Here is a 26,403-nt window from a genome sequence, read left to right as displayed (position 1 = left end):
CACGTCAGTAGTCTCATATGCAAGTCCACATTAGATTTTTTATTAGGTGGCGAAGAGAGAGGAGAGAGAGAATAAGGTGGTTGTTTTACGAGACAACCACCTCTAGGCCAAAATTTGAGACTATGAGATCATTTTTTCGCCATTGTACTAGTTGTTGCTATTGTACAACTCACAATATTTTCCTTTTCTATGCACACGTTACGGAATTGTATATTTATAATAAGATAGCTTATAAGACAGACCATTATATATATTGCATGCTATATTGTCTCGAGATGATATGGTAATGCATAAGACTGCTTATTAGGCTTGACCAATGTTTGCACTTATGCTTAGGGCAGGCAGTTGAAGTGTTCGCACACGAGATTGATAATGTTTAACGCTAGAAAAATGCAATACCACGTATAAAATGGGAAAAGCCCATAGCAGGGACTCTGAAGTAGGATGTAAACGGATCGGATACGAACGGATATTACTGATATTGTATTTGTTTTTATATTTGTGTTCGAATACGGAGCCGGATATGGATAGTGTTAGTTTTTGCCGGATAAGATTGTAATGGATATCGACATCATAAAAATGTAACGTTTGAGCATTCGGATACGAATCGATTACGGATATTGGATACTCGGAGTTAGATACGGACGGATAAAAATCTTTCTAGACCGGATCGAATTCGAATACCATCAGAAAATATCCGTACCATTTACATTCCTACTCTGAAGCCTACTCTGAAGCCAAACTGATGGTTTTGATTCAAATGAAACACGTGCAGGTGGATGGGGATCTATCATTTGTGATGAGGATGGAGATGTGACAAGCACCGAAAGGGGTAGGTTGGATCAAGAACCCTTCAATGCCTCTGCAGCTCCGCCGGTTCATCTGAAAAGTCACGATAACCTTATTCCGCGGCTTCCAAGTTCCAAATACCCGCCGTCGCGGCAATGGGCGGCAGCGGCGCCGCTTGCGCCACGCTACAGGACACAGGGCAGTCTTCGTGCCCTGAGGCCTGAGATAGCTGCGATGGTCGGCGGTGCATGGCAGAGAGCTTCCATCTGCTCCAAGCAGCATCACGCGCTCCATGCGGGAGCTATGGTTCTGCGGTAGTTCCAGGAACTCCCACCGTTTCAAATTATAAGACATACCAACAATCTTAGAGAGTCAAAATTTTATATGTTTGACAAAATTTATATAATAGAATAATGACATTTATTATATAAACTAAGTACCATTAGATTCTTTATTAGTTATATTTTCATAGTACATCAATTTGATATCATAAATCTTTATATTTTTTTCTATAATCTTGGTCAAACTTTAGATTGCTTTGACTCTCTAAAATTCTTGGAATATCTTATAATTTGGAACAGAGGGAGTATATAACTTACTCCGTGCAGAGTAGGTAGCAATTTGGTGTGGAGTTACTCCCCATAGTTCCAGGTTAGTTCCCATTCTGACCTAATATTTGTTTCTAGAAGCATCGCTAGGGCCCCGTTAGGGCCATTACATGGCCAATGGATCTTTATATGAAGTGTCTGATTGAGATGAGATTCTACGAATTCACAACACAATAAATCAAAAGAGAAAAAATGACATGAACGGCTACTTCCAAACAATGGGTAATTTCTGCAGATGAATGCAAGTTTGATTAACTATACAGAATACAAAAGGTGATGAGAAAGCTGAAAACATCACATAGTACATTAGTGATGTACAGTTAAATCACTAGATCTAGGCACTATCTGTCCCCTATTTCGATTGATCATGTTCATGGATTCTTGAGAACATATTCTTGATTGCAACAATTTCAGTAGAAACTTTGTCCATTCCAGGCCGCTCTTTGGGTGATGTCATGGAACAGGACAATCCTATTTTGACCAAGGGAATTATGCAATTCTGTAGAAATTCAGTTGCATTGATGTCATCTTGTAGTATGGTAGGATCAACAACCTCATTGATGTTCTTTGGGAATGCTCTGTCAACAAACTCATGCAGGCTTGTACCATTACTGAATTTTTCATCAGTGGGACGACAACCTGTCATCATTTCCAGCAGGAGCACTCCAAAACTATAGACATCACCCTTTGTTGATATGTCTTGGCTCATGCCATACTCTGCATATATATTTACAGTTTTCATCAAATGCTTGAAACAAGCTTTTATTCAATTCTGTAAAGAATAAACAGAAAAGAACTTAAATTGAAGATAAACTCACCTGGTGGGATATATCCGATGGACCCTTTTAGGCCAGCTAAAGTTGCTGAACTATCTTTATGTGTACTTGGTTTAGTACATTGAAACCTTGCTAGTCCAAAGTCACTTACATATGCCACCATCTTATGGTCCAAAAGAATATTGTTTGGCTTCAGGTCGCAGTGTATTAATGGAGATGCACATTGGTTATGAAGATAATCCATTGCATTTGCTAAATCCAATGCTACATTGATTCTTTGACTTAAAGTCAGAATCTTTCTTTGATTATGTTGATGTGCCCTCTGATTTAGCCACATGTCTAGGTTCCCATTCAGCATATGTGGGAAAACTATGGCCTTGAAGTCAGCCCCAGTAGGATCCACTGAAGAGCATAAAGTAATGATTTTTACAATATTTCGATGCCGGGCATTTCTGAGGGCTTCACATTCTGCAAGGAAGCTCCTATGTGCTCCGTACATGTTGAGGTTAAAAATCTTGATGGCCACTTTATCTTTGTGAAGACTCATGCTACCCTTGTAAACCTTTCCAAATGAACCTGAGCCAATTAAGTTAGTAGAAGAGAACATATCTGTTGCCTTTACGATGTCATCATATGTAATGTTCTTCATGTTCTTATTGAGTTGATGCAAATGTGCTTGTGCTTGCATTCTCTTCCTCCAGAAAAATGTGGCAAGACAAAGCAGTATGATTATAACAACTGGTATTACTATCTTTGCAACTAGAACCAAATAAATGTGCTTGTTTTTCTTGTCACCACCCTTTGCTGAACAAAGAGGGGTGCCTCCTGTTAGAACACTAGAGCACAGCTGATCATTTCCTTCGATTGACACTGCACTAGCATTGGCAAAAATACCACCTGTTGGAACTGCTCCTTCAAAATTGTTGAAGGATAAATTGAGGTAATGGAGATCATTAAAGGATGTTAAGAACTCTGGTATTTTTCCAGATAAATTGTTCTGAGAAATATCCAACTCTTTGATTCCTACTAGTTCTGAAAGAGATTGTGGAATGCTTCCTGTAAATAAGTTGTTTTGCATCTTAAGATATTCCAGAAGCACACACTGGCCAAGAGTGGACGGGATGTTGCCAGACAACATATTGTTTGAGATGCTAAGTTTATTCAAATTGATGAGATTGCCAATTTCCTCTGGTACTGCTCCAGATAAGTAGTTGTGTGACAAGTCAAATTCTTGAGAAAGAGAAGAAATTTTGAGGATTGATCTTGGTATACTACCATTTAGTGCATTGTGAGCAAGATTGAGTATCTGGAGTTGAGTACAACGTCCTATACTTGCAGGTATCCTGCCACTCAAGTTGTTGGCATCCAATTTCAGATCCGTAAGCTGAACAAGGTTGCCAATAGCATCAGGGATCGAGCCTGAGAATCTGTTTTGTGCCCCAGCTAGAACTACCAAACTTTTCAGATTCCCAATTGTTGGTGGTATACTACCAGTGAAGCGATTGTAATCCATGTACAATTGATTGAGGTTCTTGAGATTGCCCATCTCGGGTGGTATTGGCCCAGAAATTTTGTTGTCCCTTAGCCACAGTACTTCAAGACTACCAGAAAGATTGCCGATAGAACTTGGCAATTTCCCTTGGAAATTATTTCCAGACAGATACAGTCTTGTTAATCTAGAGCAATTCGATAGTGAAGAGACAAAACCCCAGTCTCCTGCATCTAGCATGTTATATGACAGTTCTAGTTCTTCCAAATTTGGCAATGATCCGAAGAATGGGACGGGCCCAGTTAGCATGTTTCCTCCTAGGTAAAGCCACTGCATGTGGAAGGCATTGAGAAGCGAAGCTGGAATTGGACCATCAAACTTGTTTGATGAGAGAATTAGTATCTGAATGTTTGGTAGTGTATAGCCGATGTGGGACGGCAATCTTCCGTTGAGAGAATTGTTTGCCATAGCAAGAGCTGTTAAGGAGGACATATTGAAGAGAGAGGGTGGTATTGGCCCAGACAAGTTGTTTAAATTCAAGTTCAGTAAACTTAATGTAGGCAAATAGCCTATGCTCTCTGGAATGCTCCCAACTAACTTATTTCGTGTAAGACGAAGATCAAGTAGGGAAGAAAAGTTCCCTAATGAGGCTGGTATTGTTCCAGAGAGAGAGTTCCCTCCCAAATGAAGATGTTTTACTGAGGGAGAGGTTGCAGTAACAGGTGGTATAGAACCAACAAATTTGTTTTCTTGGAGACAGATGGCAATAAGTGATGAGGAGTTGAAGAGAACCTCTGGGAGTTCTCCACTAAGACTATTTCTCATGAGCCTAAGTACTTGGAGAGATGAACTGCGAGCCAAGGACTCTGGAATCCCTCCAGTGATAGCATTTCTCCCAAGATCAACGTATTTGAGAGAAAGGCTGCTGCCCAAAGAGGGCGGTATGGCACCACTAAGCTTGTTGCTAGCGACAATTAGTATTCGCAGCTCTGGAAGAGTACCAAAAGGAGAGGGAATGCTTCCTTCTAGATTGTTGTTGCTAAGGTTAATCTCCTGAAGATGGATGCATTGACTAAGGGCAGATGGTATCTCCCCGTGAAGAGAATTTTTCCACAATCCAAGGATTTGAAGTTGCGAACATGAAGAAAGCTCAGAAGGGATGTTACCTTCAAGAGAGTTCATGCTTAAGTTCAGACTGCTGAGTTGGCTGAGTAGTCCAAGCTCTGATGGTATGCTCCCGTGGAAGCTGTTGTTTGACAGTTGCAGCCTTGTAAGAGATGTGAGATTTCCAATACAAGGTGATATGGTACCTGTGATTCCTTCTGATGCTAGATCCAGCGCAATAACACGGCGAGGAGACCGTTGGCTGCAAGTGATCCCGTGCCAGCTGCAAAACTCCAAGGATGCATTGCTCCATGTGGCAAAAACATCGGCTGGAGCAGATAGCTGGGACTTGAAGCAGAGGAGTGCTTGCTGTTCATTTTCTCTTTCACTGCAGGTGGCCTCTGGTAGGCTACCGAAGGTGATGAGACAAAGAAGCCAAACAAGACATGGCGACAAGATGCCCGAAGAGGCCATTGCTGTTTATCCAAATTGCCCTTTACCAGAGTCTAGTTATATATGGGGCAGTAGCTCCTTGCTGTGAAGCTGCTCTACAAAGGGCACACCATCTTCTAGTCCAACCGGTGGGAACTAGAGGTAATATAGCTACCAGCCGCTACAGTAAACAGCTGCTACAGTACCATCCGCTACAGTGTCGTTTCTCCTCACAAACTACTATTCAACCAGCTGCTACAGTGTTCTCCCCATCCCAGCCGAACAGGCTGTAGGAAGATGCATGAACGCATGCTTTTGGCATTCAACTTCGCTGGTCTCATTCAAACTGTTTGTTGGTTTCAGAATTCTTTAGGTGTCGTTGTTAAGTCTTGACTCTAACTGTGCCATATAAAAATGCACGTTGTTTTGTTTTCAGGTGGGTGCCTGCCAATTGCGTTGCTTGGAAGGTCAACATCCTTGGAGATGGAATATGTGGGCAATCTCGTTTGTAAATAAAACAGTTACTTCGGCGTATGCCTTATGATCTTGTTAAGTCAGTACAGGACATAGTCAGGAAACAAAACTCAAACTATCAGTCCATCAAAAGAATACCCAGGACAGTATTTTGATTCTGGATACTAAAACCAACTTTATCTAGACAAAATTTTCACAAAATGGCACCGTTTCTGAGAATGTTAAAATCTTCGTCTCGAAAGCTTTCCCATAAATTGATTTCAGGAAAAAAGAATAGTACTAACAGCAACCCTGATGAACCAGTGCCAAGTGTCGCTTGCATTATCCTGAACCTGCACTAAGAAAGTTGACATTTCAGGCTTCATATAGCACACTGAGATTCCGGTAGGCCACCAACCTTTGCACGCTGCTATTGACCCATCCAGCTGCCGAAAACTTTGACCGAGGAGAATATATTCATCTGCAGAACTTTCCATGACTCTGATACAGCCATGATGTAAACGCACACCCGCCTTCTAAATGAATCTATGAAAGCACATGATAGAATTCTTCGGTTCCCAGGTCAGGTAGGTGGGTCAAATGGTGCTTTTCCTTTTCTGTCATCCAATTGCATACCCTTACAAGCAAACTCCCTGAAGACAGTCTCACCCTTCAGGTTGCGTTCTTCCTAGAGCTGATGACACTTGATAACAACTCCCCCGTTCAGTTGGCCCCTTCATCAGTTAGCAATTCTCCAGCCACACCGACCATTGCACCTCCAGCCACTCCAGGCAGCAGCGATCCTCCGGCTACTCTTGGAGCAGGAGGTGATCCTCCGGCAGTTCAACCCGTCACACCTCCTGCAGGTAAAGGCTCGATCATCATGATTGTACTACTCTGAATCACTAGTGACTAGTTTGATAAATAAAATTTAGTTGTTTACAAGAATTGTTACTTAATTATTTACTTGTATGTGCAAATATTATGAAATATAAATTCTTATGGACAGTCACTACTCAAATGCTGCTTAATTATTCCGGGCACCAAAAGTATATATATAATTGCTGAACATGACACATTGGCAATTGCATTTTACATCAAGTTATATATAATTAGGAGGCATGCAATCGTCAAGTACATGTAAATCTCATGATAACAGTCAAAACTTAAGTATTCTTTTCCCTTTTTGTGAAGAGTCACAAGGCTTAAGCCATATGAAAAATTCCTCCAATTGCACTCCTCAATATCTCATTTCTTTTCCCCTTTAAGAATGCTGCACATATATTTCTTTTTCTTTTTTGTTGATTCATTATAGATCTAATTGGTTGATCCACAATGTTGCAGTTCCAGATCCAGATCCGGATAGTGAGAACCGTCATGACCCCAAAGCATTTCTTCGTGACCCATGATGTTGTGAGCTGAGCTCGAATCATGACCAGCCTTAGGGTCCATTAACACCGACAGTGCTATTTGGCAAAATTGTGTTCCAAAGTGCATCAAATTTGGAATTTGAGTATCACCACATAAGAGACCATACCAACTATGTAACCATTATTACTACGATGTTGCAGAGTTATATTATTGTAAAAAAAAGTTATTGGGCATACAAGTTTAGCAATTGGACCTATTATTAACTTGTGCGTGCTATTCACCTTCTCTGTTTTATATTGAAAGCTATCAGAAAATTTACTTATGCATGAGATAATTGGCCTTCTTTTTCTTGTTCTACAATGAAAGCTAGGGTTGGACCCCAAGCATTGATATAGACAATTCTTATAATTGGGTCACGTAAATTGACAAATAAAAATAACCCTAATGACTAACCAATGCCAAGTTCTGAAATGACTTACGTAGACAGACCTAAAGATGCTGAATATGTTATCAATATGTCACCAGTCAATCCCACACTATTGATCCTTGACGATTAATCCTCACAGGCTGGTAGAAAATTATATGAACAACTGGATAGGAGAAAAATTTAATATTTTAAAACATCTGCAAAATGCAATTTGTGGAGTATAAATTATGTCATAGACTTGAAGCTATATTTTTAAGCGAAACAAACCTCCCTTCAAGTTAGTTACTGAACGCCTATTAGTGGCAAACTAGTAAATATTTGAATATTTAAAACTTATTCAGTATGGTAATGTGTCATTGTTTTAAATACTATTAGCGAAATTAGGTCTCTCTTGGTCAATGGCTAGAAATGGTGTCACCATCCTACAAGTCGTCCTGGGCACGGAAAATCAAGAATCGAGAACTGAACCGAAAGAATCGGGAACCGAAACCGAAAGAACCGGAACCGAGAAAGTTCGGTTCCTATGAACATGGAACCGAACTAGTACCGAACTTTCTCGGTTAATTCGGTTCTTGGGCTCGGTTCCCCCGAAGAACCGAAATTTCCGCCCAAGCCCAATATGGAGCAGGCCCAAGTACAAACACTAAAATTCTTTCACCCATCCCAGCCGCCAGCCGCCAGCCCCCACCAGCCACCTGCCGCCAGCCCCCCCGACCCCAGCCCGGCATCCCCCTGCCCTACCCCCTGCCCGATGCCGCCGCCCCCAACTCCCCAGCGCCGCCTCGGCCGGCCGGCGAGCTTCCGCCGCCATCGTTCCCTCCCCCGGCGCGTACCCGCCTTCCTCGGCCCCCAGCCCGCGCACACCACCCTCGGCCCCGAGCCCCGGCGAGCGCCCGCCGGCCGCCGCCCTCAGCCCCACCCTCTGCGAGCACGCACCAGCTGCCCTCTGGCTCCCGCCCCTGGCCACCATCCCCGCCTGCCACAAGGCAATTGGTCGCCGCCCCCCAGCCCCGGCCGCCCGCCCACACCCCTACAGCCTGCAGGCGTGGTGGCGGCTCGCCCCAGCAGGCACGACTGGCGCACAGCGGCGGCTCCCCAATAGGCGCACCGGCGCGGCGGCGGCGGCTCCCTAGCAACGCACCGGCGGCGGCTCCCCAGCAGCGCACCGGCACGGCGGCGGTGTCGGTCAGCCTCCAGCAGGCCTGGCTGGACAAGATCTAGCTTTTTTTCCCTTCTGAACGGGCAGTCTGTGTTCTGTTCGGTTAGTTCGGTAGAATCGAGAATCGAACCGAACTAACCAAAACAGAAGTTGCTCGGTTCCCAATCTTGGAAAGAACCGATGGGTCCCAATTTTTTTAAGAACCGAATTTCTCTAAGAACCGAGGAACCAAACCGGTTCCTCCCGAATGCCCAGCCCGACCTACAAGCCTACAACATGATCGACCGATACTACACTTATACTACTAGGAAGGTTTTGTGTGAAATCTACTTTCAATGTGCAAGACGAAATAAAGGATAACTTTTTTTAGAACTTGTTAGTTCATTGGAACGCATATGCGACAAATGTTGAACTCGGTGCTCTAGCAGAGGCATTTGCCTCTATGAAGACTCTTTTTGAATAAGCCCGAATTTTTCTTAGAGGTGAAGAAATTTCTTGGGGGCCGAAATAAAACAGCCTTCATCTAGGACAACAAAACCAACGTTCCAAACAAATGACAAATTAGCATGAGAAACATCTAGGGTAAAAGGTAAATTTGTACAAAAAAGTTTCGGTATTTTTACTTCAGATCCGTAGAACCATGTAAGGTGACTCAACTATTTTTTCACATTTTTTTATCTGCATGAGAATTTGTATTGCTGAAACTAGGAACCTTTTTCGCAAGCAATCTGAATAAACTTCAGCTAAATGTTCACATGGACTAATTAAAATTAATATAAAAATAAAACTTATAGCTAATATTATAATTATCTGTCACACACCATGTTTCATCCATTAGATATTCTAACACATACTCTAAAATATATATTTATCATATCTAATTACAATAGATTTCATTTTGCATCACACCTTCATATATGTTTGATATATATTTAATTGAACCGCATTTGTTTGTGAATTGGTATTCTGATCTCTTCCATCATACATGAATGATGGTGACACATAACATGGGTAGTATTATTTATATAAACAAAAATATAAAATATATTAGTAATGATAGAAATAGTATCCTTTGTGACAAGGGGGTGCCACAAATGCTAAAAGGCAAATTCTATAGGACAGCAATTTGTCCGGCGATGTTATACGGTGCTGAATGTTGGCCTACAAAAAGGCGACATGTCCAGCAACTGAGTGTAACAGAGATGCGGATGTTGCGGTGGTTTTGCGGGCACACAAGGAGGGATAGAGTCCGGAACGAAATTATTCGGGATAGGGTCGGGGTGGCACCAATTGAGGAGAAACTTATCCAGCATCGGCTGAGATGGTTTGGACATGTCCAACGAAGGCCTCCTGAGGCGCCGGTGCGTAATGGGGTTCTTGAGCGGGTCGATAATGTAAAGAGGGGTAGAGGTAGACCTAAACTGACGTGGGATGAGTCAGTTAAGAGAGACCTTAAGGATTGGAATATCTCTAAAGAGATAGCTTTGGATAGGAGCGCTTGGAGACTAGCTATCAATGTGCCTGAACCTTGAACTTATTGCTTTCGGGTTTCATCTCTAGCCTACCCCACCTTGCTTGAGAAAAAAAGCTATATTGCTGTTGTTGTTGTGCACTTTAATATTTTATTATAAGTATATAATTTAAATTCAGATTTAGATATTACTTTAACTTTAAATCTGTACCTAACAGTATGGGTGATCTAAAGGCACCTGGAGTGGATGGGATGCCAGAATTGTTTTACAAACAATTCTGGGATATTGTGGGTGCGGATGTCACGAGAGAAGTAAAGAAGCTGCTGGGTGGAGGTGCTATGCTAGAGGGTTGGAATGATACGATGGTGGTACTAATTGTCAAGGTTCCTAATCCAGATCGGCTGAAGAATCTCAAGCCTATCAGTCTGTGTAATGTGGTCTACAAAATTACATCGAAGGTACTGTCCAACCACTTGATGAAGATCATACTCGTATGATCACTGATAACTCTTAGCATATGAGCTGACTCACTTCATGCAGACAAAGAGAGGTGCGGGAGAAAGCTATGCAACTGTCAAACTTGTGATATGCGTAAAGCATATAACCGTGTGGAGTGGCAATTTCGGGAAAAAATGATGAGCAAACTAGGTTTCTGCCAGCAAAGGGTGGTCACAATAATGAAGTGTGTTACAATGGTTAAATATCATATAAAGGTGAATGGTGAGCTCAAGGAGGAAATTATCCCTGAATGTGGTCTTCGACAAGGGGATCCTCTCTCCCCCTACTTGTTCTTGTTGTGTGCCGAGGCATTTTTCTAGTCTGCGCCATGCAGCTGAGGAGGATGGTGAGCTGGTGGGGGTGAAAATATGCCAAAACGTTCCAAGTATAAATCATCTATTGTTTGCAGACGACTAAAAAACTGATGATCAGAGTGCAAACCGTGAGGAACGAGAGAACTCTATTCTGCCTATGATGAGTGAATTGTCAACCGTGTGGTGTGATCGTGCTCTTGGTCTTTAGATTGCAGGTACACGGGCATCGAGTGTCGATGGGGAGCTGCCGTGGAGGTGCTGTGGCCGATGGATCGTGCAGTGGACGGCGGTGAAGGGCAGTCGGGACCGGAGCTCGGACCGGGCGGCAGCTATGGCGTCCACTCCTGGATCGAGGGCGCAAGCGGCAACGGAAGGCGGGTTTCTTGGTTTGCGCCACAAAACCAAGCAGGCGGACGGCGGTTGAAGACGCCAAGTCGTGGAGGCACGGGCGTCGGTCTCGGGACTGACGGAGGTGACGGGCGTCGACGGCATCTAGGGCCTCGCTGCAGGCGAGGAGGTGACGGGCGTCGGGCGGCGTCTAGGGCCGTCAGGAGGCCGAGGCGGGAACGGCGTCTAGGGCCACGGCGTGGAGGCGGGAATCTTCTCGCGCGTGGAGTTTTGGCGGTTTTCTCAAAACCGGCCATCTACCCGGGTTTCACGGACCTTCCAAAACCGTGGACCAGATCTTCATCAAGATGGCGGTATCGTGGAGAAGACTTCGTTCCGAAGAAAGAAACTCAGCCATCAGATGAGATCGTGTACAGGGGGTGCTGCAGACCAACCGGTCTGATCGGTCCCTAGCACCGGTCTGGCCGGTCTAACCAACCGGTCTGACCGGTCCATGGAACCGGTCTGACCGGTCTCCGCGGGTATAAATACCCCTTCACTTGTATTAGGTTAGTGGTGGCTTTTGTATTCTGTTCATGGACTGCTTGTTCCTCCAGGCCGCCGCCCCTGTGTCTCTCTCCCCCCGTTCTTCTCTTTAGAGTAGGATTTGATTATGGATTTGTGAGACTCTGTATTGGATTCGATTGGGAAAGGAGGCCCCATCCTCCTTGTGCCCTCTGGGCTTTTGAATCAATCCAATCCCGTCGTTTTTGTGCCTTTTTGAGATGGATTTTGGTTTCATTTTTGGTACACATGATTGCGATGGTTTTACGAGCTCTTTGTTGTGATTCCCTTGCTTCTAGCTCTAACCCAAACCCTCTGGAATCGAGAGCTCTTTCGAATTGGATTTCTTGAGTTCTTGAGAAATCCCCATCCCTTTTGATCTCATCCCGAAATTCTCGTGTTATGATTATCTTTAGGTCGAGATCCCTTGGAGATATGCTCACAGGGTAGGGGCGAAGCTATCCCCCAAGTTTCATTGAATTCCGTGGTCGTTTGGTCGAGATTCACCATTTGGATTCAAGTTTTCGGTGTTTTTCTGGGTGCCACCGATCAGACCGGTCTGCTCGCCCTTGGACAGACAAGACCGGTCAGACCGGTCCAGTGCACCGGTCAGACCGGTCCAGGCAGACAGGACTGCTGTTTTCCCGATTCGCTTCATATTTGCTTCTGAGTCTTCGCTCACTCGTTCTATGCCTTTTTGTGTTGGTTTAGCTTTTCCATAGCTATTCCAAACTTTGGTCAGAACGCTCGAGGGCTTGGGTGATTTTGGGATATAGGCCGACGGGTTGAATTTCGAGAGAAATTTTGATCGGCTCCCATTCACCCCCCCCTCTGGTCGCCGGTTTCGGTCCCTCAATTGGTATCAGAGCTTGGTTGAGGTTTTTAGTAGCTTAACCGGTTCGAAAACCACTTGGCGACCATGGCGAGTCTTGGGAAGATCCCGGTGTTTTCTGGAGAGGACTATACCTACTGGAAGGTTCGCATGAGAGCCTTCTTGCAGAGCATGGGAGCCGAGGTCTGGGATATTACCAAGAATCATGCTTACGTGGTGCTTGCCGCTTGAGTCACTCCTCTTCAAGTGACTGAGCACGAGGCTAACGCCAGGGCTGTCAATGCCCTATTCTCTGGCGTTTCTCGTGCGGAGTTCTCACGCATCCAGGGTTTTCAGGAAGCCCACAAGATTTGGACGTGCCTTGAGAACTATCACGAGGGCACACCTCAGGTCAAGGCTAGACTGTTCGAGACTCACCGGCGTGAGTACGAGAACTTCACACAGGAGCCAGGTGAGAGCATTGACTTGATGTTCAGTCATTTTTAGTCGATTGTGAACAAAGTCAATGCGAACAGATCTGCTGATGCCCTTGAGTACATAGAGCACGAGAAGGCCCTCAAGTTGCTCTACGCACTTGACCGCTCTGTGTGGGATCTCAAGGTGAACACCATCATTGAGTCTGCTGGCTATGAGACTCTGACGATGAACGAGCTTTTCAGCAAGCTCAAGGCCACAGAGTGGATAACCAGATACGAGCCAAGCTCAATGGTGCCCCTCCTTCCAAGAGCATCGCTCTTGTGACTGGCCCAGGTGGATCGAGCTCTAACGCTAACTCTGCTCTTGGCTTTTCTCTTACCTCTTTACCTTCTGTTACAGATGAGCAGCTGGAGACGCTGGGCGACGACGACTTGTGCCTCCTTATCAGCAAGTTCCAGCGCGTCTACCACAACAGGCAGAGGAAGAAGAACCCCGGGTGCTACAACTGCGGTGATTTGAACCACTTCATCGCCGATTGCCCCAAGAAGTCCGGCGGTGGCTAGAACAACCACTTCGACTACTACCGCCACCGCAACCGTGACGAGGAAGGCTCCAACAAGGAGCGTCGGTGCCACAAGCAACGCAGTCGTGACCGGGGAGGACGCTTCGACAAGGAGTCGCTCAAGAAGCGCTTCCAGTACAAGGCCAAGAAGTGGAAGATGGCCTTCCTGGCGCAGCTCAGCGACCTCGACACCGACCGCTCTTCTTCACCGACCTCCGGTGATGACGACAAGAAGAAGAAGAAGCGGGACAAGGAAGCCACCGGCTTCATCGGCCTTTGCTTGGCGGTCGGTCAGCGCAAGGGCTTCTGCACCATGGCGGGTGAAGCCGATGGTGCTCGTGCGTCTTCAGGTGGACATGTAACACCGACGCATGCCGACTCTTCTCCTGGATCTGAGAGTGATTCAGAGGTGAACTCCACGATCGACCTGCTAGATACAGAGGTTAGGGAGTTGTACGCCGCTCTCGACAATCAGAAAAGGCTGCTTAAGGAAGCAGCTAGAGAGCGTAGAAAGCTTAGGGCTGAGCTGGCTTGTGCTAGGGAGAAATCTAGTGAGGATGAGTGCGCTGGCTGCATATCTCACATGAACAATCTTGTTGCTCTCCGTGCCAAGCATGATGAGAATGTCGCGAACTTAGATGTTGCTAAGACTTCGCTTTCTGACGTGTCTCATGAGCTTGCTAAGGCCAAACATGAACTAGAACTGGTTAAGGACACTCCTATTGTTAGCGATGTGCTTGAATGTGATGAGTGTCCTATCTTTAAGTCCGATCTAGCTTCGTTGCAGTCCAAGTTTGCTACTGCTGTGTGAGAGCTAGAGGAGATGAAGTCTATGCCAGTTTTGCTTGGTGCTTGTAAACTTTGTTCCACGCTTAGGTCGGAGCTAGATGAGAAGAACGCTTTGATCAAGTCTTTTGGGAAGACTAAGGTCGTAGAGTCTAGCCCACCTATTGACTGCTCTGTTTGCCCTGGTTTGATTGCTGATTTAGATAGTCTTGTGGTAGAGAATGCCAACTAAGAGAATGAGAATACCTATCTTAGGGCGATTCTGAGTTGGGTTTCTAGCAGTAAGCCGCAGTTGGGCATGATGATTAAGCAGTTTAAGCGTGGTGATGGGTTTGGGGTCGGTTACACGTACACGAAGTTAGACTTTGACAGGTTGTATGGTAAGATTGGCAAGGCTACTGGAAACACTGCTAGCACGAGCACGCAGCCTACGCTTGTTGACCCCGCGGATGGTGTGCTTAAAGAACCACCGAAAGCACCTCCGCAGAAGCAGGTTTGGGTTCCAAAACCCAATGAGCTGAGGAATCCCCTCGACACGCTCCCTGCTGTCGCAGCCCAGGTTGCCCAGAAGAAGGGGGCTGCTCCTCCCTGTCCGCATGCTAGGCCTCCACCTCCCAAGCGTGAGGTGAGGTACCACTACGAGTTCTGTGACAGGGAAGGTCACCTGGAGGAGTTTTGCTTCAGGAGGAAGCGGGCTGTGAGGTGAGAGCAGGAGAGACAGAACGCGGACATGTACTCTGCTCGGGTGCATGGTCCTTCTCGGCGTGGTGGTAGGCAAGATGCGAGGGCGCGCTGTGTAGGTGGAGGTCAGGGAGACGGTGGTGGTTACCGTGCTCCAGCGGGTGGTCGCTTTGCCGGCCGTGCTCTTGGTCATTTTCAGTACGGCTATGGACCACGGGACCGAGGCTTTGGAGGAGGTTTTGAGGCTCCACGTTTTGCTCGCGGTGGTGTTTGTCAGTCACGCGGTAGATGGGACGGGGGATACGCTTTGCCTGATTTTGCTAACCCTTCTGTAGAGCAAATGTCTCGACACTGGTTTGCTTCTCACTTTGCTAACCCCAGTGTTGAGATATTTGCTCACCCTTTGTCTCACTACTGATGTGCAGGTTGGAGGCTTGGAGAACAGGTGGATCATGGACTCCGGTTGTTCGCGACATATGACCGGGAATGACAAATGGTTCTCCGGCCTCACCCTGATGCGCTCAAAGGAGTATATTGTGTTAGGGGATAATGGAAGAGGAAAGGTACGTGGACTTGGCGCTGTTCGAGTTTCTGATCGCTTTACCCTGAGACAGGTTGCTTTGGTTTCTAACCTTGGGTTCAATTTGCTTTCTGTTTCGCAACTTCTTGATGAGGGGTTTGAGGTTCGCTTCAAGGAGGGTTGCTCGCGTGTTTTGGATTGGAGAGGAGATTTGGTTTGCCGGATTACACCTTGCGATCGGGTTTTCTTGGTTGACTTCTCTGGAACTCCTCTTGGCCCTTCTCGTTGCTTGTTGGCTGGTCCTTCTTCTGATCTGTGAAAGTGGCAAAGGAGACTTGGACATTTGAGATTTGACTTGTTATCGAGACTAAGCTCACTTGGCCTGATCCGAGGATTGCCCAAATTGAAGTTTGAAAAGGACCTTGTTTGCCATTCGTGTCGCCACGGTAAGATGATTGCCGCTTCTCATCCGCCTGTTAACCAGGTGATGACCACTCACCCTGGAGAGTTGTTACACATGGACACAGTTGGTCCTTCTAGGGTGATGTCCGTTGGTGGGAAGTGGTACGTTCTTGTGATCGTGGACGACTTTTCTCGCTATTATTTGGTCTTTTTCATGAGAACCAAGGATGAGGCTTTCGAGTTTGTTCGAGACTTGATCTTGAGGTTGAAAAACGAGCTATCCCAGGCCATGCGAGCGATTCGCAGTGATAATGGCATAGAATTCAAAAATGCTCGTTTTGACGCCTTTTGCAGTGATCAAGGGCTTGAACACCAGTATTCTTCTCCTTACACTCCATAGCAGAATGGAGTTGTAGAGTGGAAGAATCGGACGCTGGTTGAGATGACAAGGACGATGCTCGATGAGCATAGGACTCCTCGCAAATACTGGGCTGAGGCGGTTAACACTGCTTGTTACGTGTCCAACCGCATTTTCTTGTGTGCTTTCATGCACAAGACTTCTTATGAGTTGCAGTTTGGACGCCAGCCCCGTGTTGACCATCTCAGAGTTTTCGGTTGCCGGTGCTTTGTGCTGAAAGATGAAAATCTTGATAAATTTGAGTCTCGCTCGTCTGACGGCATTTTTCTCGATTATGCTTCTCACTCCAAAGCTTACCGTGTGCTGATTATTGATACTAACATCGTCAGAAAGACTTGTGAAGTCACTTTCGACGAGACTGCACCGTGCAATTCTTCTGTCTTTGAAGTTGCAAGAGATGATGAGCTCGGCACCTCCAACTTTGAAGATGAGGAGGAAGAAGCTGCGGAGGGCGACGCTGAGGCTACCACGCGTGCTGTGGACCCAGTTGCCTCCACCATGAGCTCAGACGATGATGATGGCCCCGATCCGACTACGTCTACTTCCAGGGGGCCGATCGAGGAGGTGACTCAGGCTTCACCAGCTGCACCTGAGGAGATACCAGCTTTGGTTGAGGAGGAGGCAACTTCGACACGGGAAGCACCTAGACATATTCAGCGTCGTCATCCACCTCAACAGATGCTAGGTGATCTCAACGAGCGAGTCACCAGGTCCAAGGTAACAAGTATCGCTGGCTTTGCTCATTCAGCGTTTGTTGCCTCTTTTGAGCCCAAAGATATTAGACACGCTCTTTCTGATTCTAATTGGGTCAATGCCATGCATGAGGAACTTGAAAATTTTGAAAGAAACCAAGTTTGGGTTTTGGTCGAGCCTCCACCTACTTGTAATCCCATCGGAACGAAGTGGGTTTTCAAAAACAAGCAGGGTGAGGATGGGTTGGTTGTTCGAAACAAGGCTCGTCTTGTTGCCCAGGGGTTTTGCCAAAAAGAGGGTATTGATTTTGAGGAAACTTTTGCCCCTGTTGCTCGTTTGGAAGCTATTCGAATCTTTCTTGCATTTGCTGCTTCCAAGGGTTTTAAAGTTTTTCAAATGGACGTTAAATCTGCCTTCTTGAATCATTTTATCGAAGAAGAGATTTATGTGAAACAACCCCCTGGTTTCGAAAATCCCAAGTTTCCAAACCCTGTTTATAAAATTCAGAAAGCTCTTTACGGTTTGAAACAGGAGCCTAGAGCTTAGTATGATAGACTGAAAACTTTTTTGCTGGCTCAGGGTTTTAAAATGGGATGTGTGGATAAAACTTTGTTCCTCATGCGATCTGGCACTGATTTTCTATTAGTTCAGATATACATGGATGATATTATCTTTGTTGGCTCTTCTCACGCTCTTGTCTCCAAGTTTTCTGAGCAGATGTCCAGGGAGTTCGAGATGAGCATGATGGGTGAGTTGCAGTTTTTCCTCGGGCTGCAGATCAAGCAAACTCCTCAGGACACTTTAGTCCATCAAGCCAAGTACACTAGAGACTTGCTGCGGAAGTTCGACATGAGTGACTTGTCTCCTCAGCCGACTCCGATCAGCACATCTACGGTGCTTGATGAGGACTTGGACGGCGAGGCGGTGGACCAGAAGGAGTACAGGAGCATGATCGGCTCTCTCCTGTACCTGACGGCGACGCGACCGGACATCCAATATCAGGCTTCTCCGTGCACCTCCCATAGGCAGGTGGTGAAACGCATCTTCAGGTATCTGAAATTCACCCTTGAATTTGGTTTTTGGTACTCTGCGGATTCTTCTCTGGTTTTGGTGGGCTTTTCTGATGCCGATTTTGGTGGGTGTCGGTTGGATCGCAAGTCAACATCCGGCACTTGTCAATTTCTCGGTACATCTTTGGTGTCTTGGTCCTCTCGCAAACAGGCTAGCGTAGCGCTTTCTTCCACAGAAGCTGGGTATGTTGCCGCTGCTAGCTGCTGCTCCTAGATACTTTGGATGAAGCAAACCTTGCAGGATTATGGTTTGAGTTTCGGTAGGGTTCCAATCTTTGTAGACAACATGTCAGCCATTAGCATTGCAAAGAACCCTGTCCTACACTCCAGAACCAAACACATTGATATCCGGTTCCATTTTCTGCGAGATAATCATGAGAGAGGACACATAGACTTGATCCATGTCCCTTCAGAGAGGCAAACCGCAGATATCCTAACCAAACCGCTTGAGCAGGACACTTTTGCTCGTTTGCGAGGGGTGCTTGGGGTTTGTTACCCCTTTTGATCGCTAACTTTTCTTTGGTTAGCTTTGTAGGTTTTACTTGTCCTTCTCTTTGTTTTTTAGGTTTGGTAGTTGCGTTGTGCATATGTATTGTATATATTTGCATTTTGCATTGCCTCACTTGCACTAGCATTCTTGTATACATTGTTATGATCTTCTAGTGCCTGCTAGTGTGAGTTGATAAATTTGATCATGTATAGCTTGCTCCACTGTGTATATGACATCATCTGAGTTAAGCTAATTTGATTTGAAAATCTGAAAACATAATCACCCTGTCTTGGCTACTAGCATGTTAGGGCGTGTTGATATGCTTTGCTATCTTATTCATGCTAGTGTAGCTTTTTGTTCAGCAATTCATACTTGAAATGATCTAAATTTGATAAAATTGCTTGAACTGCACTTGAAATAGTTTGAAAAGATCCAAGTGGGATTGCATGTCGCACTGATTGAGCTTTCGGGACGGCTCACTTTGCACTTGTGAGAACTCGGGCAAGGCTGTGCATGATTGAAACGAGTGCGTTAAGCTTCTGATTGTCTTTTGGCATAGGCTTGGCCTCGTTGCTAAGTGAAGCATGACAAGCTTTCAACCCCTGGCATTAAGAATTGCTTGATAAAAATTTGGCTGAAAAATGAATGTGTGCAACATGCTTTGGCTGGTTTGGCTCACCTGTATGAGTATGAATAGCACTGCTTTCCATTCCCTACCTGTTAATGCTAGATCATGTGTGATGCTTTTATTTCTCCTAAACTGAACTTGCCTAGCTCTAGACTGATTTGATATACTCTGTTGAGCTAGATACAGGTCTTGTTTATGGATGCACACATGCTTGTGACTAGATGTCGCTCATATCTTTTGTATCCTTGAATGCTTTCATTTACACCTCCTGCATTGCATTCATTGCATAGCATCTGTTCAGGGGGAGTCTCAGCTTCAGGGGGAGCTTTAGGTCTTTTTAGGCTTGATGTGTGCATGTGCCAACAAGGGGGAGAATTTTGGGAGAAGTGATCGAACAAGGGGGAGACTTGTTTGATTTTTGAAAAACTTGTTGTGCACAGGGCTTTGAGAGTGCATCATTTTGGGAGAGTTGCACTTGTGAGAGGGAAAAGCTTTGGTTTGGGAGTGTCTGCTTTGTTTTTGGCTCCTGGTTTTCTTTGTTTTCCTTCCACTTCCAGCATGATTGCGTCGAGCGTTACCTCTGTCTTTGAGGAGTCATGTTTTGGCTTTTGATCGATTGCATCGAGCCGTTGCCCTTGTCTTAGGGAATCGATTTGTGCTTGAGTAAGTGACTATTCTTGACTTTCTGAGCTTTTTGTCACTTGCTTGAGTTCTTCACTTTCTTGCTTCTCTTTTTATCACTTCTCTGCTTTCAGGTGGTGTGTTGACAATGCACTCATCAAGGGAGAGATTGAGGAACGAGAGTACTCTATTCTGCCTGTGATGAGTGAATTGTTAACCATGCGGTGTGATCGTGCGCTTGGTCTTTGGATTGCAGGTACACGGGCGTCGACTGTCGATGGGGAGCTGTCATGGAGGTGTTGTGGCCGATGGACCGTGCGGTGGACGGCGGTGAAGGGCAGCCGGGACCGGAGCTCGGACCGGGCGGCAGCTGTGGCGTCCACTCCTGGATCGAGGGCGCAAGCGGCGACGGAAGGCGGGTCTCTTGGTTTGCGCCACAAAACCAAGCAGGCGGACGGCGGTTGAAGTCGCCAAGTCGTGGAGGCACGAGCGTTGGTCTCAGGACTGACGGAGGTGACGGGCGTCGACGGCGTCTAGGGCCTCGCTGCGGGCGAGGAGGTGACGGGCGTCGGGTGGCGTCTAGGGCCGTCAGGAGGCTGAGGCGGGAACGGCGTCTAGGGCCACGTCGTGGAGGCGAGAATCTTCCCGCGCGTGGAGTTTTGGCGGTTTTCTCAAAACCGGCCATCTACCCGGGTTTCACGGACCTTACAAAACCGTGGACCAGATCTTCATCAAGATGGCGGCATCGTGGAGAAGACTTCGTTCCGAAGAAAGAACCTCAGCCGTCAGATGGGATCGTGTACAGGGGGTGCTGCAGACCAACCGGTCTGACCGGTCCCTGGCACCGGTCTGACCGGTCTCACCAACCGGTCTGTCCGGTCCATGGAACCGGTCTGACCGGTCTCCGCGGGTATAAATACCCTTTCACTTGTATTAGGTTAGTGGCGGCTTTTGTATTCTGTTCGTGGACTGCTTGTTCCTCCAGGCCGCCGCCCCTGTGTCTCTCTCCCCCGTTCTTCTCTTTAGAGTAGGATTTGATTATGGATTTGTGAGACTTTGTATTGGATTCGATTGGGAAAGGAGGCCCCATCCTCCTTGTGCCTCTGGGCTTTTGAATCAATCAAATCCCGTCGTTTTTGTGCCCTTTTGAGATGAATTTTGGTTTCATTTTTGGTGCACACGATTGCGATGGTTCTACTAGCTCTTTGTTGTGATTCCCTTGCTTCTAGCTCTAACCCAAACCCTCTGGAATTGAGAGCTCTTTCGAATTGGATTTCTTGAGTTCTTGAGAAATCCCCATCTCTTTTGATCTCATCCCGAAATTCTCGTGTTATGATGATCTTTAGGTCGAGATCTCTTGTAGATATGCTCACGGGGTAGGGGCGAAGCTATCCCCTAAGTTTTATCGAATTCCGTGGTCGTTTGGTCGAGATTCACCATTTGGATTCAAGTTTTAGGGGTTTTCTGGGTGCCACCGGTCAGACCGGTAGGTAAGACCGGTCTGCTTGCCTTTGGACAGACAAGACCGGTCAGACCGGTCCAGTGCACCAGTCAGACCGGTCCAGACAGACAGGACTACTGTTTTCCCGATTCGCTTCCTATTTGCTTCTGAGTCTTCGCTCACTCGTTCTAGGCCTTTTGTGTTGTTTTAGCTTTTCCATAGCTATTCCAAACTTTGGTCAGAACGCTTGAGTGCTTGGGTGATTTTGGGATATAGGCCGACGGGTTGAATTTCGATAGAAATTTTGATCGGCTCCCATTCACCCCCTCTGGTCGCCGGTTTCGGTCCCTCAAGCCGACTGCAATACATTCTTTCATTGTATGAGGATTGCTTGGGGCAGATCATAAACAAGGACAAGTCTTCGGTGATGTTCAGTAAAAATGCCAGGCATTCTGAGAAGCAACAGTTGATGGCAGTAGTGGAAATTACAATGGAAGCCCGTAATGAGAAGTATCTGAGATTGCCGGTTTATATGGGCCGTTCCAAGGAGAAAACTTTCGCTTACTTGAAGGATAGGGTGTGGAAACGAATACAAGGCTGGAAGGAGAAGTTATTATCCAAGACCGGGAAAGAGATTTTGATAAAAGTTATGGCACAAGCTATTCCAAGTTATGCAATGTCGTGTTTTGACCTCACAAAGACCCCCTGTGCAGTGGCGGAGGACCATGGTGGCCGGGTATGGCGCCTGCCATACCTTGTTTTTTTCCGGGTATGGCGCCTGCCATACCTTGTTTTTTTCCGTGGTAGTCCACTGCTGTAAATTCCAGTTCACTTCTATACTTATACTATGACGCACAACATGTTGCAAGTTTTATTATTTGAGAATCAATTGACTCCGCCACACCTCAATTTTTGTCCGTCCTCCGCCACTGCCCCTGTGATGATATTATGATAATGATCTGCCACTTCTGGTGGGCTCAATAAGATCAGCAAAACAAAGATGCGTTGGCTGTCCAAAGAGACATTGTGCACACGAAAGGAGAATGGTGGACTTGGGTTCAGAGATTTGCATCTCTTCAATTTAGCTATGTTTGCATGATAGGGGTGGAGGCTGATAATAAACAACCCCGAGTCTATGTGCTCTAGTGCCGAGGGCGAAGTACTTTCCCGAGGGGAACCTGCTGGAGGTATTAGAGAAGCCGGGCATTTCTTATGCTTGGCGCAGCATTGTTCGTCGAGTGCCTGCTCTGAAGAAAGGGTTGATTTGGAGAGTGGGAGATGGAACACAGATTGACATTTGGAGTGATCCATGGATACCAGATGGTCTTACTAGGCGACCAATAACACTGTGAGGTCGCACACTCCTACGACGAGTTTCTGAGCTGATTGATCCAGTGACTGGAGATTGGGACAGCCAGCTAATAACATTAGTGTTCTGGGAGGAGGATGTACATCGTATCATGGGTATCCCGATGAAGCATGGCATGGAGGATTTGCTAGCCTGGCATTTTGACAAGAAAGGCAACTTCTCGGTGAAATCAGCTTACCATGTCTTCGATAATGACAAGGCACGTGCACAGTGTTGCCAGCAAGGAAAGGGCAGCTCTAGTCCAGGACCGTCTGTGTCAGTCAGTTTCAATTGGAAATGTATATGGCGTCTAAAGTGCCCTCCAAAAATTAGACATTTCTTTTGGAGATTCACACACAATAGTCTGCCCTTGAGAAGAAACATTTCTAGAAGAGGGATGGAGATTGACACGAGCTGCGCTCCAGTCTTTGTGAAACAGGTTGCAGAGCATATTCTAAAGCTGAAGGAGCAGAGAAAGCTTCTGACCATTGGCCTCCTGTGGTCTTGGTGGGAGTGGGACGCTCGGAACAAAAGTAATGCAGGGGAACAAAGGAAATCAACAGGTGAGGTGGTCTACAGAGCTCGCATGGCAATGATTCATACTGAAATACCCATGACGGTTGAATGAGGAAGTGTGCTGAGAAGCCAGCGTAGAGGCTGGGAACCACCACCTGAGGGAGTTTGGAAAATTAATGTGGATGGTGCTTTCTGTGCGGGAGATAAGAAAGGAGCCTTGTTGTGCGCGACTCTGATGGCTGCACGTCCCTGGCAGGAGCTGGTAGCATTGTCATGGCAGCAGATGCTCTTTGTGCTAAAGCTCATGCGTGTGTCGCCGACCTGAACGCAGCAGATGATGTGGGGATGCAAATTATTATATTGGAAACAGACTCATAGATCCTGGTCAAAGCGTTGCAAATGGAGGAGCATGATCGGGCGATGGGTGGAGTGCTTTTTATGGAAAGCAAAGTTCATCCTTTCCACTATGTTTAATTCTGCTAGAGTGTTATTTGTCCCTCGTACTTGTAATTTTTCTGCTTATGATTTGGCTTGCTTGGGCCGGAGTCAGGACCCAGATCATCCAAGTGTTTGGATGGATCCCCTCCCTAGTCTTGTAATCGAGGGACAAATGTAGCAGTTACGATCTTAAAATTAAAATTCACCAAATTGTGCTACTTTTTAAGACTATCTGATTTGCTATGGCACAAAAGTACTATCCACAAATTGAGAATAATACCTAATATTTCTAAGACATGATGTATTAATTTATAAAATTATTTTGTATCATATGTTACCTATAGAATTTTGAAGTTTTGTTAAAGAACTTCAAAATTATCTAAGTAACATATAGTACAAAATAATTTCATAAATTAATGCATCTGATCTTAGAAATATTAGGTATTTTTATCAATTTTGGATAATATTTTTGTACCATAAAAAAATCAAATAGTCCTAAAAAGTATCGTAATTTGGTGAATTTTAGTTTTAATATCGTAAATGATACATATATTTATTTTTACAAAATGGATTCATCTCCATTAGTTGTATCGCTATAAAAATTCTTACAAATTTTGGAGGTGATTTGGATGTTGTTTTAGTTATGAAAAGGAGGGCGAAAAAACACATGTTACTATTCGTGAGTTAACTGAGTTGACTTAGGGCCAAATATGGAAGATTCAATTTTTGAGGGTCATAGAAGGGAGTGGTATTATTCCTAGAGCCATAAAGGGAATTTACCCTTAATTAAATATATTGTCAGTGTTTATTTTCAAATTTTTGACGCGTATTTTATTTTCAGAATAACATCGAGGTTATCTACATTTCCATGCTTTGCTAATTTTTCTTAGAAACTCAGCTGCCATGTTACTAGAAACTTACAGCTCGTATCAAGTCAGGTTAATCTGGACGTTATCTTACATTTTATGACTACAATCCAAGACGGACCAGACCAATCCCAACTTCACTGGAATCTTACTATTTGCTAGATCATATCAAAATTGATATATATGATCCTACATACTTCCAATAAAATGTTAAAAAAATTCTCAAATACGCAGGAGAGCTGCGCATCTTTGTATTAAGGAGAAGAAACACAAAAGTATTTACAGGTTGTAAAACCCCTCCAAAGGCCACCCAGGCAAAAACGCCTAACACTAGAACTAATGGACATCCACGGTTCCAAAAGAACAACGTCTGAAAAAAAAAGAGGAATGAGAGTACTCAATCCTGCTTGTGATGAGTGAATTGTCAACCGTGCGGTGTGATCGTGCGCTTGGTCTTTGGATTGCAGGTACACGGGCGTCGAGTGTCGACGGAGAGTTGCCGTGGAGGAGCTCGGGCCGGGCGGCAGCTGTGGCGTCCACTCCTGGATCGAGGGCGCAAGCGGCGACGGAAGGCGGGTTTCTTGGTTTGCGCCACAAAACCAAGGAGGCGGACGGCGGTTGAAGACGCCAAGTCATGGAGGCACGGGCGTCGGTCTCGGGACTGACGGAGGCGACGGGCGTCGACGGCGTCTAGGGCCTCGCTGCGGGCGAGGAGGTGACGGGTGTCGGGCGGCATCTAGGGCCGTCAGAAGGCTGAGGCGGGAACGGCGTCTAGGGCCACGGCGTAGAGGCGGCAAGCTTCCCGCGCGTGGAGTTTTTGCGGTTTTCTCAAAACCGGCCACCTACCCAGGTTTCGCGGACCCCTCAAAACCGCGAACCGGATCTTCATCCACATGGCGGCACCGCGGAGAAGACTTCAACTCGAAGAAAGAACCACGGCCGTCGGATGAGTCCAATGTATCTTTTCCGGTTTTGCCCCTAAGGGCTTTCTAGTGTCTAATTAAGTCTAGGGGTAGTTTGGTCTAGAGTTAGTGGGTTAAATACCCTTCCATCTCTCTCTTTCTCCCTGCGCTTGGAGACATACACGGCAGCAACCTCCCAGGCGCCCCTCTCCTCCTCCCTCTTCCTCCCTCTCTAGGATTAGGATTAGAGGTATGGATTCTTGAGGTTTTTGTACTGAGATTGTGTGGGAAAGGAGGCCCAATCCTCCTTGTTCCCTCCGGGGTTTTGAATTCAAATCAATCTCGTACGTTTTGTCCCTAGTTTTGGTTGAATTCGATTTTCCTTCGTCGATTCTTGAACACGAGATGATTTGTGGGTTCTTGATGACTTCGTGACTTTTTGTGATGATTCCAATCCTTCTAGCCTAGTGCTAAACCCCTCGGAATCACGAGTCTCCTCGAATCGAAGTTTTCGCGTTCTAGAGAAAACCCCGTTCTTTCTCGGGAATTCCTCGATTCCTCCCAAACCATGGAGTGATTCGTCGATTCCTTCCGTGGATATGTTCACAAGTCCTTTGTGATCGTGTATACAAAGTTTGGCAAGGTTTGGACATGATTTGGTCTTTCGATCGTTGAGTTTGTCAAGAAACGCGGGCCGGAAAAACCTCTCTGGTTTCTGCTTTTCCTAGCACCGGTTGAACCGACGCTTTGAAGATGTATGCGTCGGATCAACCGGTGAGTAGGTTTCTCTGATATTAGGGTTTTTTGGTGTTCTTCAGTTGCACCGGTGCTTTAGCTACCACGAGCATCGGTTCAACCGGTGTAACTGCTGGGTTTGCAGTTTTTGTGCGTTCAACCGGCGTATAGATTTTTCTAGACGTTGGTTTAACAGGTGCTCAGTTGGATTCGATTTGCTATCTCTCTGGACAACTGCACCGGTGTTTTGGTTT

At 46.0% G+C, this 26,403-nt stretch overlaps 1 protein-coding gene and 1 long non-coding RNA gene across 2 annotated transcripts; one reads left to right on the top strand and one right to left on the bottom strand.

Annotated features, from left to right (window-relative positions):
* Window positions 1–1,590: 1,590 nt before the first annotated feature.
* On the bottom strand, window positions 1,591–5,288 carry LOC120703775 (receptor kinase-like protein Xa21). The gene is made up of 2 exons (XM_039987946.1): window positions 2,216–5,288; window positions 1,591–2,114 (listed from the first exon to the last, which is right to left on the bottom strand). Exons 1-2 carry the CDS (start codon window positions 5,238–5,240, stop codon window positions 1,750–1,752), a joined length of 3,390 nt encoding a protein of 1,129 aa, XP_039843880.1. The 5' UTR covers window positions 5,241–5,288; the 3' UTR covers window positions 1,591–1,749.
* Window positions 5,289–6,248: 960 nt separating this feature from the next.
* Window positions 6,249–7,285, top strand: LOC120705197. Its single transcript, XR_005687836.1, has 2 exons — window positions 6,249–6,517; window positions 6,996–7,285. It is a non-coding gene; the product is annotated as an uncharacterized LOC120705197 (long non-coding RNA).
* The last annotated feature ends 19,118 nt before the right edge of the window (window positions 7,286–26,403 follow it).

This window comes from Panicum virgatum, chromosome 4K (genome assembly GCF_016808335.1).
Source record: "Panicum virgatum strain AP13 chromosome 4K, P.virgatum_v5, whole genome shotgun sequence".
NCBI classification, from domain to species: domain Eukaryota; kingdom Viridiplantae; phylum Streptophyta; class Magnoliopsida; order Poales; family Poaceae; genus Panicum; species Panicum virgatum.
Note: the sequence above shows the minus strand (reverse complement) of the source record. Positions and strands in the feature narration are given on the sequence as shown.